Below are 18,081 nucleotides of genomic sequence, written 5' to 3' on the forward strand. Positions count from 1 at the left end.
GAAGACAGGCCGATTTTCTTTAAAAAATACTATTTTGATAGATTTAATATACGATTATACAAATGTATTGATTTGCGATGAATGGAACATCCAGTAGTTTGGTTTAACACAAGTACTGTAGGTAAATTTATGAGCCCTTGGTTTAACACATACGGTAGGTAAATATATGGGCCCTTTGAGAATAAACTTGCAATAGGTTCCGAAAATGTTAAAAACCAATTTCTATTATTTGAATCGGTAAACAGTTTCCATTTATTATACATTGATAATGAAACATGAAATATTCCTATTTATGTCCCTCGAGGTTCATTTCTTACTGTGAATGTTCGTACTGTTAGATGTAATATAAAAATATATACAAATAAACTTTATTACTGAGACTGTGGATAGGCTCTACTGTTAGATATACAAATAAACTTTATACTGACAGTTCCTTCTCAACGTTTGTATTAATTAATAATTACCAAAAATATAAACGTCGTAGTGGTGTATCGTGACATGTACTTTAATATTTCAATCGATTATGACAGTGACAATTTTAACAAAGTATTAAATCGCAAATGTTTTAGGCCTACTGTATTTAGAGGTATATTATTTATAGGCCTATAAAACATGAACAAAATATTTCGTTACTCAGTGGATAAAGAATATATTTAAAAATTGTTCCTCTTTGTACCTATCCGCTTTCCCATCCCTCAACCCTAATGTTACATAGCGAGGAGGCTTCGCATTTTCCTATCTCCTCCTACGATAATTGTTTTTAATAGCTGAAAACCGGTTGAACAGCTAGAGTACACCATCATAATGTTGAAGACAGGCCGATTTTCTTTAAAAAAATACTATTTTGATAGATTGCTAGAGTACACCATCATAATGTTGAAGACAGGCCGATTTTCTTTAAAAAATACTATTTTGATAGATTTAATATACGATTATACAAATGTATTGATTTGCGATGAATGGAACATCCAGTAGTTTGGTTTAACACAAGTACTGTAGGTAAATTTATGAGCCCTTGGTTTAACACATACGGTAGGTAAATATATGGGCCCTTTGAGAATAAACTTGCAATAGGTTCGGAAAATGTTAAAAACCAATTTCTATTATTTGAATCGGTAAACAGTTTCCATTTATTATACATTGATAATGAAACATGAAATATTCCTATTTATGTCCCTCGAGGTTCATTACAATTTATATTTAGTAGTCCCACGGACTTCATCTTAGCCACTCCCCCGAGTGCTAAGGCCAAATTTATGATACCCTACTTTCTATGTAGTTACAGTTAGTTCTTGACGATAATAATAATACAACGAATTTAGGTTACACCCTTCGGCCGCGAAAACGTTTCTGTACAAATATGATACCGATTGGCTTTATTTCATTCAACAGCGACCATAATCTCGGCAATTACAGGATAGATAAACTATTTTATTATTGATGTGCTTATAAATTAAGACTCATGTAAACAGCTTGATTACATCATTTTACAGACAAACGAAACTTTTTTAAACCTACTGTTTCAATAACTGAGTATAATACTGTATACGTTTTCATAAGTGCATATACATTTTCGTGTTTTCATTGACGAGATTGTAATAGTAACTTCAGTAACTATTACAGTACTTATTTATTATACGACACAAGACAATTGTATCTGACAGGTACGTACATTATTCTAAAAAATAAGTCTAGATAGATCCCTTAGGCGTCATAAATCACAGGCCAACAAATCAGTACTCATGACAGAAATTCGACCCAGTTTGGTTCACACAAATGTTTACAGGAAGTTCAACACCACAACCGATGATTTGCCCTAAATATTTAGGTAGACTACAGTTTAATTTTTCACTGAATAGGAGCTTGAATTTCCGATTTCCATTTCGCAGAATGTCTAGGTCTATTTATTTAGTTTGGTTCTTATAATATATAAATACAATCAACTTTATTACTGCGGTTCCATCACCACCACCACGTGCTGCCGCCCAATTCCCGTACATACATTTCCATTTCTCCCTAATTTCTTTAATCCACATAAATTAATTGTCCTTTATGGAATCCAGTATTGGTTTTGTTGTCTCTATTTCTGAATACCCCAATTAGGGGGACACTTCCGTTTTTGTTTAGTGTCCCAAAAAAGTCCCCGTCCGTGGATTCTACTGTATTCGAGAACCATCTGTGAGCACCCCTAGATGGTACGCGAGCGAAGCGAGCGTGCCATCTAGTTATTACAAGTATAAGTAATAATACAATAAGTTCAAAACATACTTACAATGATTGAACATTTATCAATTCATGAAATATATTTGTTGGTAAATTACTAATTTGGTTGTTATTCAACCATCTGCAAAAATAAAATGACCAACATTTAAAATTTAAATTTCTCTACTTTATGTTAGACATGGTTTCACTAGTTTTCTTTATTTTATCTTCAAATAAGAAACATTTTTATAACTTTTTATAACAGAATTCATATCTTAAAAAAGAGAACACTGAAAATTTGTTTCATTTTTGCTAAAACCAATGCCTTAAATATATTTTATTTACATGAAAAGAATGTTGCAAAATTTTCTTTAATCATTTCACAATTAATTAATTAATAAATTATTTTGCAACTATTTCCGTATTAATGAAATTAGAGTAATAATAACTATTATAAGTATAAAACACACAAATACAACGTTTGCATCAAATACATCAGCTGGGAATTTCCATGAGAAATGGACAAAAATGTACATGACCTGAAAATTTAATTCTCAAAATATCATGTTACTAGCAGTAACCCGTGTTCCGCACGGTCTTTTTCTGCCTTATTAATATGTTGTTATATACTTTGCATGGACAAGTATAATAACAACGCACTTTGATAAAAGTACTTTGACAAATTATTAAAATGAAAGCAAATTGTATCACGAATAAAATTCGGAACTAACTGTATTTACGGCCATTGGTTTGTTATACACTATCCCTTCACTTTAAAATATATGTAGTTGTGCTGTGTAAATTAGATGATGCACGCAAACACACAACGAACGTATAAAAATGCCAAACTATATTATTATAGGTTTTTTTCGCGTTGTATTAATTATTTGATACGTAGAGATAAAAAAAAGTGGACAAAAATCGAATGAAAAACACATTGCTGCAGAAACACGAATTGTTAAGTTTATTCATTTACATTTTATTTTTATTTCACTGGTTTTGATATTTTGCAATTTTTTTGAATGGCAGATTTGTTACGTACTTGCTACTTTTGTAATTAAATTGGGGACCCCTCATGAGACGTCACAAAATCAACATGAATATTCCTTAATCATGTCCATAAGCTGTGACGTTAGAAATGATCAGCTAACTACAATTCGCTAATACAAAGGTTTTCTGTCGAGCCGTCTGTGTAGTCGAGTGGATTAGACTATGGACTTTACATGTCGATGTATGGGGTTCGAATCCTATGAGCAAGTTCTTTTTAATTTATAGTGAGAGAGATTACTTCCGTACGAAAAAAAAAAAATCGCTTCCCAGCCCCTGACAAATTGTTTTTTTTGTTAAACAAACAAATTGTCAACAATACAATTTGAAACTATTTACGGCCTGCCGCCATTGATTTTGTTATACACGGAGTATTCCTTTACTTTGAAATATCTGTAAGCTACAAAATGAAATACTGGATTTGGGGTGCGCCTCAGAAAGTGACAACGTGCATGAGCGGAACAGACTTGAACGTCCATATCAAGCACGTTTTGTTACATCCAGTGATTTGTAATAGCCGAAGGCTGGATGGCAATCTATAGTGTTATCGCAGTTCAGGAATTGATTCTCCATGGAGAGGGAACCAACAAGATGGCGGCTGCAATCGACCAATCAGATATGTCCTACGCAGTACGCCTGTGTTGAGCCTATCTGCGTGAGAACGATACGCAACGCAGCGCGTTAAGCATATAAACGCGAACGCATTCTATATGATCCTCGTCAAAGGCGAAAATTAGGAGTTTATTGACGGTTTTATGATTTTTATTACAAATACAAACAAATACTTTGCGACTAATTTGAGACCACAATTATCACTTTTTGACCAGTGGTTGATGAGATATTCATATGGCCAATTTCTTGACCAGTGGTCAGAAAAGGGTTTCTGTTCACTTTTGGCAAAAATTACCCATTAGAGTGACTAGAAATATGGGTCTTCTGAGTAGTTTGGCACAAAAATATTCCAATACACCCAGTAGTTATCAAGTCCTGACTTTGACCATATTGACCTTTTTGCCCATGTACTGACCAAGCATCTTAATTTTTTTTCGGCCAACAGCAAAAAATTGATTTGTATAGATATAAGGAAGCAAAAAAACATTGTTAACATAGTTTGCTAGAGGGTGCTCAACTAAGTTATTACTTTATTGTTTTAAAAACAAAGAGGCAATTAATAACTTTATTTGTTGGCAGAAAGAGGCCAACAACACTGTATTGCATTGTCAACTGGTATGTGATAGCTTATTACTTTGGTCTTGAAAACAAAGAGGCAATCAATAACTTTTCAAAACTGGATTTGAGAGAAGTAATCTTCTTAAAATAAAAAATATTGACAAGTTGTTTCATGAATTGAAATATACACGGATACAAGGAAACTTTATTCATCCCAACTTGGGAAATTGTGTTGCTGTCTTATTACAATGCCGTAAAGAAAAGAGAAATGATAGGCATAAAACATAAGTGTGATAATAATAATAATAACAAAAATAGTGTATTCTAAATAAATAAATAGAAAACATACAGGGCTATTATTAGGATATATATATACCATCTGAGGAAATTCTTATAGTGTTGAAATGTTGACACATTTGTTGAAAATTAAAATGTTCATAATAATCTCAGTTGACAGTTCAACATTTTACTTTTAATACATTGTTTACATTAATAATTAAAGTGAGAGGTGGAGGTGAATCACCTGGATTACATTTGATGTAAACTTTAAACATTAGAAAATATATTTAAACTGAGTGAAAACATTCTGTCCTTTTAAGATGTATTGTCCCAAACAATAATTTAGGAAGATTAATAAAATCAGATTTTGAATACTGTAAAGCCCAAAATGTTTGCGATTTTGTTTCGCGACCTTTTATTTTCGCCACAGTTTCTTGTGTAATTTGTTAAACCAAATTGGCGAATGTAATTTGCCTCAGCGATGAACATCAAACAACGTTTGAATAGCTAAGAGTAAAATTACAGAATACGCAATTGTAATCATTACATAATTGTAATTATTTTAGCAGTCAATCTTCCCACGGCGCCACGCGTGTCGATTGCTGTGAGGAGGAATTTTATCATTGTTTTGAGCGAGGCAGCGCAGGCCTAGCTAGCATTTTCGATTTATTTTAATGTTTTAATTACACCTGAACAAACAATATACTGTAAATGATTGGGGTTTGTAAATGTAACTAGGCCTATTTTATTTTCATTTTTCCTATATTTAGGCTAGAGCTGGCCTGATCGACTGTAGGCCTAAACAACATCGTAGGGAATTTCGCGATTTTCTTGCGCCTTTTATTTTCGCGATCGTTGTTCAATCGCGAAAATAAAGGGTGCGCGAACATTTTGGGCTATACAGTAGTCCATTTTGTAGCTTTAATAAAGTTAATCACTTTTGTAGAAAATAAATACAAAATAAACAGTTAAATTTAACCAAAAACCAATTGGCTGGTAGCCAATTTGACTATTTTTTGCTTTAAATTTTAGTTTTTTAAGGTAAATATATATTTTGTTTCAATCCAAATTTTGGTAAAAGTGAGTTAATATTTTGTAACATTAAAATTGGATATTCAACAAAAAATGTAAAACAATTATTTTTTCAGGGGGACAACATATCTTTAGAGAACAAAAAATTATTCTGTAATCACACATAGGTAAATTGTGAACTTACATCCCTTGGAGACTTGATAAATTATTAGCCTTAAAGATATTTAAAACCCTCTCATCATACTCTTGCAGCCACCTATGAAATAATAAAATTACAAGACTTGCAACAATTTGTAAAACCATAAATAAATCTTTTATTGTCTTGAATGATCTTGCTGATTTTATGGTGACACAAAAAATCAGTTCCATCATTACATGCACAATTTAGTTTTTGGTATAATACATGCAAGAACAATCGACAACTATCTTTGGGCATCTTAATTAACTACTTTTGGGAAAGTTGAAAGTTGATTCTGTTTCACATACTATTTCCAACGATGATGAAATATGAGAGGAATAAAAGACAGTAAAAACTACCCTGTATAAAGTGTTCTCTGTAAATTCATTTATTCACCTTATTTATTTATTACACATACATAAGTCAGACTTTAGTGAGAAATGCACTTAAAATGGTTTATTTTATTCCTTTCAGCAAAAACCACAGAAACAAACAATCAAACAACACAAAAGAAGCGGAGTGCTGAGGAGGGTCAAAAGCTGTACATCATACATTTCTAAAAATGTTTTAAACGTATACATCATACCCTAACAAATAATTCAAAAATTTTATCATTTAAAGTTGAAGAAAGTCAGGTCTGGGGTCCATTCTATTGTCGCCACAGATTGACTTCTTCATCAGTACTTCTATGAATGAATGATTCAGGGCTGCAAATTAAGGGGTATTTGGTCGCATTTGCGACCTAATTTTTCTGTTTGCGACTATTGAAACAGAATAGGTCGCGCATAGCGCGACAAGATCGTCTGCTTGTGCGAGTTGTTTCAAACAAATTGAAGTCGGGTGTGTTTTCCCTATTTCAAACACTGTGTAATTTAATCTCTCTACTACGGAAAGCTCAGGAGTTTCAACTAGTCACCGCCGCCGCAAAGGATTCAGGTTCATTCAAGCGTACAAAGCCCCTAAACATTTTACACTCGTTGAGATTGGAAGTTCGTCCATTTATTGCATGCTGCCTTACCCAATCACACAAAAGGACAACAAACACATAGCACAGTGTGACGCGCGGACGACACAAACCTCGTGGAAAATCACCTCCGTTTTAAAGAAGGAATATAAAATCAATTGTACCGCCGTACACAGAAGTTAGCCAGGGCGGGCGCGGTAGATACAAAGGATTGTCGCCGCGCAGTCATCAGCATTTTTTAGGCAGTATAAATGGTTATATCATGATTAATAAATAATGTAATTAATGATATATATAATAATATCTATTAATTATATAGATTAAACAGCAGTATTGTTTATCAGTAGATTAAATATTTTATTCCAGATTCTGATTATCGAAAATTATATATCAGAGAAAATACCACAACTTTTCCTACGAAGTAGCTTCGTAGATAAACAGGCTACGTTGTTGGCTTTGTAGGTTACATTGTTTGGCTTCGTTAGTAACCTCAATAAACAACCTCACGATGTTCTTAGTAAGTAACAAGGTGTGAAAATTATTATTTAATGTGTTATTTTTGACTGGCGGAGGAGGACCAATTTGTACATTACTAAGAAATATATAATATCATAGTTTTTATTCGTAAATGTTTCATTCGTGTGTGTTTTTTTACTCTCAACGGCGAATATAAATTTCCCACAATGTAAACGTAGAGACACGATCCAACACAATGAACTATGCCAACTAATAAAAATAATATAGCGAACGTCCAGTCGATCCAGAAAGATGCAAACAAAAAGATCGTAAACAATTCATTCTAAATATAGTATCAGAACGTTCAATTGGTCGCTCAAAAAGACTGCCGACAGAAGACCGTAATTAATACAGACCTAGTTTTTTGGTCACATGTCATGAAACGCGATACTCTGTTTTACCACCGCAAACCTCTCGCATGTTTTTTTTTACTCGGTACGAGGGGGATGGCTACAAAACAGTGTACCTGAATTTTGCGTCACATGAAACGTAATACAGCTCTAACCTAACAGTTTTTCCCCTCCAAATTCTGGTCGGGTATTTTGTCGTAATAATAATTTACAAAGGCCTATGTTAAATCTTAACATGGAATATATATTTATTTTGCATATATTTTGTTGGTGTCCTAGCCAAGGTGTTGTTGTTTTTATAATTCGCTAAACCAAGGTAGGATTGAATCATGTAGGCCGCCGAAACTCTCTCTGCGTGAGCTGAGGGCCTCGGGCCCGATTTCGTCTCGTCGGCGGATGTCCTGCCAAATTAGGACAACCGATGTGTAGGGCGGCTACAAAATTAACGTCTAGGATTTTAATTAGCCAACAATACATATTTGTTTCCATTGTTTATGCTCCTAACTAAAGGCGATGACATTGGTGTTTACTTTTACAAATTACTAACCCTACGAACCACCCTACGATCGACGCGTAGATATTATCATAAAATCGTAGGCATGGCAACGAACAATACTTTGGAAATTACAGGATATGTTTAGCGAACAATGACCTACGATCTATTTACGCGTAGGCTACGAAAGGTTACGCGTATATACAAAGCAGTAATTTCTTTCGGTACCGTAAAAATAATAGATCTTGCAGGCCCGTAGCCAGGGGGGGTTTTTATGGTTCGGGCGAACCCCCCCTTTACAGCGAAACCCCCTTAACCGACTGCGAACCCCCATCCCCGACATGCCCAATACCTCACCCTCATCTCCAAAAATCCTCCAAATACGTGCCCCACAGTACAAAAAGTTGTTTGTAAATTGAAAAATTCGTAAACTTGTTCGTGAACCTTCTTCTCTGTATGAGCGTCAACTAGCGATACGTGTCTGTAAATTTCTAAAAGCAGCAAATGAATTGCCGATTTTAACCTGAAAAATAAATGTTTGGTCCCTGCATGTAACATGATATTGACGCGTCTCATAGCGAACTGGGGCACGAACGATTCGTACTAAGGACACCGCCAGATCACTGGCAGTCAGGCAGCATGCATAAAGTATATAGCCTTCCGACGTACATCAGTATTTATGTGTGACTATGAAGTATAATGTATCATAGAGGATTATAGTGAATATTAATATTTTACACTATAATATCTATGGTATCAAGTACTGTAGTTCACATTATGGCATCCGATTATTTTTTTCTAGACCACCAGCCGATACGTACTAAAATGTATCAATATCACCTATTTAAATATTTATATTCCTCAACAAATTGCTGTAAATAAATATTATAGATAGAGCTAGCAAATAGCATTTGCCTTCAACCAGTGTGCTTTTTTCAGGGCTGCTCCTAGATGTACGTTCGCATTGAACTTGAACGCAAAACAAAATACGAAGTAAATGATCAAACAATCGGCGGTTCCGCACAGAGCATGCGCATCTAACATACGGCAACAAATAGTTATTGTCCTTTAAATTATCGACGTGTTTGAGAAGGAGGAAAAAAGTACGATCTTTTTGCTCATTGGTAGCATGCTGCACGAGAGTGTCTTTTCCGGCCATCTAGGGGTGTCATTTAACAAAATTCGCTTCGCATCAGGGCCCACCCCCAGGGGGGGGGGGGGGGGGTTGACCCAAATATTTAGTGTCCGAACCCCCCCTTGACAGATCCTGGCTACGGCCCTGTCTTGCGTGAATATAAGTGGCGCATCAGGACCAGTGCCTAAATGTGCATAACCCAAATTAATTGAATTCTTCAGTGCTGAATTTTTATGTGCTCAGAAATCGATTGAAACAACCTATAATTACTCAAAAATCTCCCCCCCCCCCAAAGCGGGGCCATTGGCGGCCCCCTGACCCCCATCATGGATGGGGTTTGAGGGAAGGGGGTTAGTTGTCGATGAAAAGGTGCTACTAAAATAATTGGTGGTGCTACCAAAAATTTTTATGAGCCATCATACAAATTTGATAGTGCTACCAAGTAAAAAAGTTAATTTGCAGCCCTGTGATTAGTTGGGAACATGAACGCTAGTTGATCATACCCAATACCATTTTAATTGTGCGATCAATCGGGAAAAAAACCTCACAATAAATGGTTGGTGATTGTTGGTCATTTCAATTCAAGTACGTATTATTCTCTAATTCTTTAGTTTGTATTTACTTTGGAAACATAACTACTGAATTCTTTATAAATCTATATTATATTATTTGAGAAATTGCAGGAAAGAAACTTTGTTTGTTGGTGAGTTTGCAATACTGAAGGAAACTAGCAGTAAGAAGACATTGAACATCTTAGGTAGAATAGCCAAGCTGATTGTGAAATTAATGTATATTATAGACATCAAAAGTGTAAAAAAGAACCCTGAGTTGAATACAACCATCAGGCTTTCAACTCATGAACATTTTCAATAAAACTATAAAACATTCAAAACACATTATATTCTTAACTAAATTTTGATTAATTCATTAATCTGTCACTTAAATGTTGAATCGATGTGCATCATTGATGAGGCTATTGTATTGCAGAAAAGTTTCTCATTTAAAAAAAAACGGTTATAGATGTCACACTCGCTACAAGTTGGTTTTCATTCACGCATCATTTATCATTGATATGGCTGTTGCAAAGTACTAGACATCTATTAGAGGCTAAAATACTTTGAACTGTGTTCTGTTTCTATAAACCTGTTGTAAAGTACTAGACATCTATTAGAGGCTAAAATACTTTGAACTGTGTTCTGTTTCTATAAACCTGTTGTAAAGTACTAGACATCTATTAGAGGCCTAAATACTTTGAACTGTGTTCTGTTTCTATAAACCTGTTGTAAAGTACTAGACATCTATTAGAGGCTAAAATACTTTGATCTGTGTTCTGTTTCTATAAACCTGTTGTAAAGTACTAGACATCTATTAGAGGCCTAAATACTTTGAACTGTGTTCTGTTTCTATAAACCTGTTGTAAAGTACTAGACATCTATTAGAGGCTAAAATACTTTGATCTGTGTTCTGTTTCTATAAACCTGTTGTAAAGTACTAGACATCTATTAGAGGCCTAAATACTTTGAACTGTGTTCTGTTTCTATAAACCTGTTGTAAAGTACTAGACATCTATTAGAGGCTAAAATACTTTGATCTGTGTTCTGTTTCTATAAACCTGTTGTAAAGTACTAGACATCTATTAGAGGCCTAAATACTTTAAACTGTGTTCTGTTTCTATAAACCTGTTGCAAAGTACTAGACATCTATTAGAGGCCTAAATACTTTGAACTGTGTTCTGTTTCAACAAACCTGTTGCAAAGTACTAGACATCTATTAGAGGCCTAAATACTTTGAACTGTGTTCTGTTTCTATAAACCTGTTGTAAAGTACTAGACATCTATTAGAGGCCTAAATACTTTGAACTGTGTTCTGTTTCTATACACCTGTTGTAAAGTACTAGACATCTATTTGAGGCCTAAATACTTTGAACTGTGTTCTGTTTCTATAAACCTGTTGTAAAGTACTAGACACCTATTAGAGGCCTAAATACTTTGAACTGTGTTCTGTTTCTATAAACCTGTTGTAAAGTACTAGACACCTATTAGAGGCCTAAATACTTTGAACTGTGTTCTGTTTCTATAAACCTGTTGTAAAGTACTAGACATCTATTAGAGGCTAAAATACTTTGATCTGTGTTCTGTTTCTATAAACCTGTTGTAAAGTACTAGACATCTATTAAAGGCTAACATACTTTGAACTGTGTTCTGTTTCTATAAACCTGTTGTAAAGTACTAGACATCTATTAGAGGCTAAAATACTTTGATCTGTGTTCTGTTTCTATAAACCTGTTGCAAAGTACTAGACATCTATTATAGGCCTAAATACTTTGAACTGTGTTCTGTTTCTATAAACCTGTTGTAAAGTACTAGACATATATTAGAGGCCTAAATACGTTGAACTGTGTTCTGTTTCTATAAACCTGTTGTAAAGTACTAGACATATATTAGAGGTCTAAATACTTTAAACTGTGTTATGTATCTATCATGAGGTGTTCCTTCCCTTTACCAATTTTGCTGATTTCTGACCATCATTTTAGGGATTAAGGTCTAGGACTGTTAATTGCATTTTAATTGGATTACGATAATAGCTTGTTTAGATTAGGAAGTTTATTGCTTAAGCAAGGTCAGCTAGTGCTCTCTGCCAAGTAAGCTGGAACTACTTTCTAAATTCATTAGCTCTGGTGTTATGTTTGTATTATAGGATTTCTTTTTCTACGATAATAATATGTGCTTTATTATATTTAAAGATGTACAGTATTGTCACCCAAAAACATGAACAATGAATATTTTATTTATTTTTTAAATACGCAATTTTGCAGATGCAAAAAATGTTTTCTCTTTAATAAAAAGGTAAATTCAATCAAAAACCATTGACTTTCAGTCAATTTGATTATTTTTTTCTATAAATTGTTTTTTTTTTATCCAATTTTTGGTCAAAGTAAATATCTTATGGGACTACATATACCTCCTCCTTGGCAGAGATAAAATATTGTCTTGAAAAAGTGAATAAAATATTGAATATGTTATTGTCATTTATAGGTATTTCAACTCCTAATTAAAACATTTTTCTACCAATTGCAATTTTCTACCCAATTGGGAAACATTGTACTATCCATTTTAGCTTTCATGCTAGTCAAATCCGGGGCGTTTCGGCCTATAGACGATTCGTCCCGAGACGATTCGTCCCGAGACGATTCGTCCCGAGACGTTTCGGCCCGAGACGTTTCGGCCCACTTTTTTTATGTCGAAACGTCAAACTTTTATAATTTTAAGCAGAACAAAATTGTATGTATAAAATTTTATTGCCGATGACAAAACTGAGTTTTATATTGTTTATATCCAGACGTAATTAAAATTATAAATTTAATTGCCACCGAGCGAAATTGTAGTGTAGACCCTAACTAATCCGTCCAAGCTACGCCCGCCTCACTCATCGGCCATCCATGGTCCGCCGTCTCTCGATCGACTGATTATTATTAGTTTGAAAACAGCTTAGGGCATTTCTTAAGTGATTTTTTATTCAACGCGCGAGAAGCATGATGTTGGTCTCAATTTATAGTGGGCTGATTATTAGTTTGAAAACAGCTTAGGGCATTTCTTAAGTGATTTTTTATTCAACGTATTCTTCCTTGATGAATCCTTTGCCCATTGCTAGGCTGTGTAAATCAGTAATTAAAGTTGTGATGCGAAAAGTGTGTGTAATTATTCCACAGATAAAACAAATAGGCATAAGAAACCAATCGCACAGGAACAGGACCTCGTGGTGTGCCGAGGAGAGACTTTCTTCTCGAGCGGAAGATCATCGTAAACAAAATTGGTAGAGTCCATTAAGTATGGGGTTGTTTACTATTTACGAACATATTAAATACGCGCTTCGACCACCACCACCACCACCCTAAATTGATAATTGCGTATTCTGTAATCACGTGACTGATGATGTAATTCTCAGCGACCTACTAAATGCACATGATTTAATGTGTTGGGAAAAAGCTTGCTGTTTATAATGCACATTGTTAACATCTATGCTGCCACATAATTCACGGTGCTATTCGCGTTTCTTGGCGTAAATTGGCTGGCGCGTAAATGAAACAATTGATTTTACCAAATTGGTTCCTATTACTATTTAGCCGTTGTCGACATAGCGATCGGCGGCTAAGCTAAACTTACACTAGCAAACATTTGCTAGTTTTGACATTTTCAACTAACAATTATCAAGAATCTACTAGCAAAATGCTAGTTTGCTAGCGTGAATTTCGAGCCCTGTTATATATAAAATTAATACGCCATGCAATCAAGTAAACCATCTACATGCTCTCGACCTTGTGTGCAGCGGCCACAAAAATATTGTATTTTTTTTTAGCAGCCGCGCGACTCGGTCACTTAATTACGCACAAGAAAAATAGTTCGGAAATTTTATTACATCAAAATAAATTAAATCGTTTTTTCTCAATAATTAATATAATCATAATATTGACATTATAATATAACAATATTTACTGCAAAATAACGTGATTTAAGTGTTACAAATAGATATACTAAAACAGCATTACGTCTTATGTAGGCCTAGTGCATGCATCATCGAGGAATTACTATCACTACGCTCATTGACATGATTGAAAATGTATTTTAACTTTCTTCTAGCTCCACGTAAACTTAACCGATTTTCACGATTCGAACATGTAAAAACAATATTTTTTTATAATGAATACAACTGTATGAATACTTTTATTTTTTTCTTTATGGAAACATTCATTTTATTTCGTTTGCTATATACACTGTATCTGTTTATCTTGCACTGTCAGACCACAAGCTGTGATTTATTGCAACTGGCTCTCGTAAATCGCAGCTTTTTACTTTGATACCAAGGTTAGTTGTCACTTAGGCCTAGTGAAAATTGAGGTTGGCCGACCCGCTATAGCTTTATATATGACGGGTTAGCTGGTAAAGGGAAGGAACACGGCATGTAAACCTATTGCAAAGTACTAGACATCTATTAGAGGCCTAAATACTTTGAACTGTGTTCTGTTTCTATAAACCTGTTGCAAAGTACTAGACATCAATTAGAGGCTAAAATACTTTGAACTGTGTTCTGTTTCTATAAACCTATTGCAAAGTACTAGACATCTATTAGAGACTAAAATACTTTGAACTGTGTTCTGTTTCTATAAACCTGTTGCAAAGTACTAGACATCAATTAGAGGCTAAAATACTTTGAACTGTGTTCTGTTTCTATAAACCTGTTGTAAAGTACTAGACATCTATTAGAGGCCTAAATACTTTGAACTGTGTTCTGTTTCTACAAACCTGTTGCAAAGTACTAGACATCTATTAGAGGCTAAAATACTTTGAACTGTGTTCTGTTTCTATAAACCTGTTGTAAAGTACTAGACATCTATTAGAGGCCTAAATACTTTGAACTGTGTTCTGTTTCTACAAACCTGTTGCAAAGTACTAGACATCAATTAGAGGCTAAAATACTTTGAACTGTGTTCTGTTTCTATAAACCTATTGCAAAGTACTAGACATCAATTAGAGGCTAAAATACTTTGAACTGTGTTCTGTTTCTATAAACCTATTGCAAAGTACTAGACATCTATTAGAGACTAAAATACTTTGAACTGTGTTCTGTTTCTATAAACCTGTTGCAAAGTACTAGACATCAATTAGAGGCTAAAATACTTTGAACTGTGTTCTGTTTCTATAAACCTATTGCAAAGTACTAGACATCTATTAGAGACTAAAATACTTTGAACTGTGTTCTGTTTCTATAAACCTATTGCAAAGTACTAGACATCTATTAGAGGCTAAAATACTTTGAACTGTGTTCTGTTTCTATAAACCTGTTGCAAAGTACTAGACATCAATTAGAGGCTAAAATACTTTGAACTGTGTTCTGTTTCTATAAACCTGTTGCAAAGTACTAGACATCAATTAGAGGCTAAAATACTTTGAACTGTGTTCTGTTTCTATAAACCTGTTGCAAAGTACTAGACATCTATTAGAGGCCTAAATACTTTGAACTGTGTTCTGTTTCTATAAACCTGTTGCAAAGTACTAGACATCAATTAGAGGCTAAAATACTTTGAACTGTGTTCTGTTTCTATAAACCTGTTGCAAAGTACTAGACATCAATTAGAGGCTAAAATACTTTGAACTGTGTTCTGTTTCTATAAACCTATTGCAAAGTACTAGACATCTATTAGAGACTAAAATACTTTGAACTGTGTTCTGTTTCTATAAACCTGTTGCAAAGTACTAGACATCAATTAGAGGCTAAAATACTTTGAACTGTGTTCTGTTTCTATAAACCTATTGCAAAGTACTAGACATCAATTAGAGGCCTAAATACTTTGAACTGTGTTCTGTTTCTATAAACCTATTGCAAAGTACTAGACATCTATTAGAGGCTAAAATACTTTGAACTGTGTTCTGTTTCTATAAACCTGTTGTAAAGTACTAGACATCTATTAGAGGCTAAAATACTTTGAACTGTGTTCTGTTTCTATAAACCAAAGTGATTAAAGCACTTGACACAACCAACAATCAAGCACACAAAATTCACTAAATATTAAACTATTTCAAAAGATTGATTGTAAAATTTACTTTTTTTAAATTTAATTTATGAATGTTAGTACTAGGAGTGTCAAGAATCATTAACATTGTATACTTACATGCGTTCTAAAGGCTTATACTTATTCATCTTAATGATCAATGCTGCTATGTCACTCCATGGCACTGTTTTCTTCACACACTTGATGTCAAAATAATTGTATTCATCTCTTCCATAACATATGCAATCAATTGGACATTCTGAGGTTAAAATACAAATGTTAGATAAATATTTAAAAAAAATAGAACTTTACATAAGCATAGGGATGGTATTGTCCTGATTATGATAGATACGCCCTCCACAAGATGTGTATTTCATCTTTCTGGTTTTGTACTTTCTTCTTTCTAATTTTTTTATATATTATATATTGTTTGAATTGATGGAAGCCAAAGTGAACCATGTTATATATCAAGTAACACAAGTAGACACTTAAGATATTAGATGGAGAAATGTCAATTGAGATGTTAATAACATTCTTGCATTAACAATGCTATTTTTATCTAAAAGACATTCTGATCACCTGATTGGCCATAGAAACAGAAATTTAGCACAAAAAAAAAACCGAACAATTTTGAAGTGAAATCGTCATACAGTAGATAATCAGACACAATACAACAGAAAAAAAATCATTTGAATATATCATTACATTTTAAATACATATTTTTTATTTTTGCTATGTTTTATTTATTCAGTTGAACATTCCGTGGATACCTTATACTGTATGCCAGTATAAAGGAAGTGTAGGTCAAAATGAAGTATAGGTTGGAGACAGCATTAAACGACTTTTAGATAGCAGTTAGGGATTTAGAAGTAAATATCAGTCATTAAATTGTATTAAAAGTTAGTAATAGAACCATGAAAGAAACTAGTCATTAAATACCAGCATTAAGCAAGTATAAGGTTCATTAAACTTACTGATTTCACAATGAAAACCAACATATTTATCAGGACAAACACATGTATCATTTGACATGTGACATGTACCTCCATTCTGACATGGATTGCTGTTACACATAGTATCATCAGTTCCTAACAAAATAAAACAAACTGTTAAAGTGAGAATTACACACACTATCTTTGATTATATTATTTCTATTCACCACAGCCTATACTCCATGTACAGTAAAAGAGGCAATCTCATTTTAATACTTAAATAGAAAGTAACTATGTTGAATACTCGGAATGAAAAGAAAATTATGAAGAAACCCAAAAAAGCTTAACTAAACTACTTGATTTGTAAAGGTAATCATTTAAAAAAAGGAAATTGTACAATTCATTTCCAAATAACAAAATAAAATGCTATACAAAATAATAAATATATTTGATTGGAGACTAAAGTTTTAAGGGGATTCACCAATTAGAAATCTTTTTACCATTTATTTACGGTAGTCCAGTACAAATTCTGCATTTACTACAAAGACATAAAAAGTAATGACTACATAATAGACATGCATGTTATTTCTTAGTTATGGGACCTACAGATAATATGGTCAAACAAAACCTGCTAACCACTAACTTTGAAAATTAGGTTTTTCCCTAAATCTGTATAATACCATCTTTCAGTTTAAATGTTAAAACGTTAAAAAAACTTGTTCTTAAACAGTGAATCAATCCTACTGCTGCTACACAATCAAAATAAATGAATCATACCATTTGTGGAACAACTACACAATTTGAATCCAACAAAAATTATAATGCACTGCAAGGTAAACATTTTATCAAAATCCTATAAAACTCGTAATAGAAATCTTGTAGAAAACGTAATAGAAATCCTGTACAACTCGTAATAAAAATCCCACACAAATCGTAATAGAAATCCCGTACAAATCTTAATAGAAATCCTCTACAAATCTTAATAGAAATCTCACAAAAATCGTAATAGAAATCCCGCACAAATCGTAATAGAAATCCCACACAAATCGTAATAGAAATCCTGCACAAATCGTAATAGAAATCCCACACAAATCGTAATATAACCTTTAATTCAATGATTTGGTTTAATGCGAGATACATTATTGGAAAAGATACTTCATCAATTTTTAATAGTAAACTTTTTAAAAATTTAAGTAAATCACGACACCAGACCATTTGTCCTTAATAAACAGGATA

The 18,081-nt window shown here is 33.4% G+C and overlaps 1 protein-coding gene across 1 annotated transcript; it reads right to left on the reverse strand.

The window, feature by feature from the left end:
* Nucleotides 1-5,810: 5,810 nt before the first annotated feature.
* LOC140054833 (uncharacterized) lies at nt 5,811-17,528 on the reverse strand. Its single transcript, XM_072099926.1, has 4 exons — nt 17,489-17,528; nt 16,888-17,001; nt 16,034-16,172; nt 5,811-5,986 (listed from the first exon to the last, which is right to left on the reverse strand). Exons 1-4 carry the CDS (start codon nt 17,526-17,528, stop codon nt 5,911-5,913), a joined length of 369 nt encoding a protein of 122 aa, XP_071956027.1. The 3' UTR covers nt 5,811-5,910.
* Nucleotides 17,529-18,081: the final 553 nt, after the last annotated feature.

The sequence above is a fragment of the Antedon mediterranea genome, chromosome 7, assembly GCF_964355755.1.
Source record: "Antedon mediterranea chromosome 7, ecAntMedi1.1, whole genome shotgun sequence".
NCBI lineage: Eukaryota > Metazoa > Echinodermata > Crinoidea > Comatulida > Antedonidae > Antedon > Antedon mediterranea.

What these genes read in the sequence shown, in the direction of transcription:
- LOC140054833 (XM_072099926.1), bottom strand. Translation starts at nt 17,528, where the DNA reads ATGGTATTATACAGATTTAGGGAAAAACCTAATTTTCAAA. An exon ending in GGAAAAACCTAATTTTCAAA is followed by an intron (nt 17,002 to 17,488) that starts GTTAGTGGTTAG and finishes TTATTTTGTTAG; the next exon opens with GAACTGATGATACTATGTGT. An exon ending in TGGTTTTCATTGTGAAATCA is followed by an intron (nt 16,173 to 16,887) that starts GTAAGTTTAATG and finishes TTTTAACCTCAG; the next exon opens with AATGTCCAATTGATTGCATA.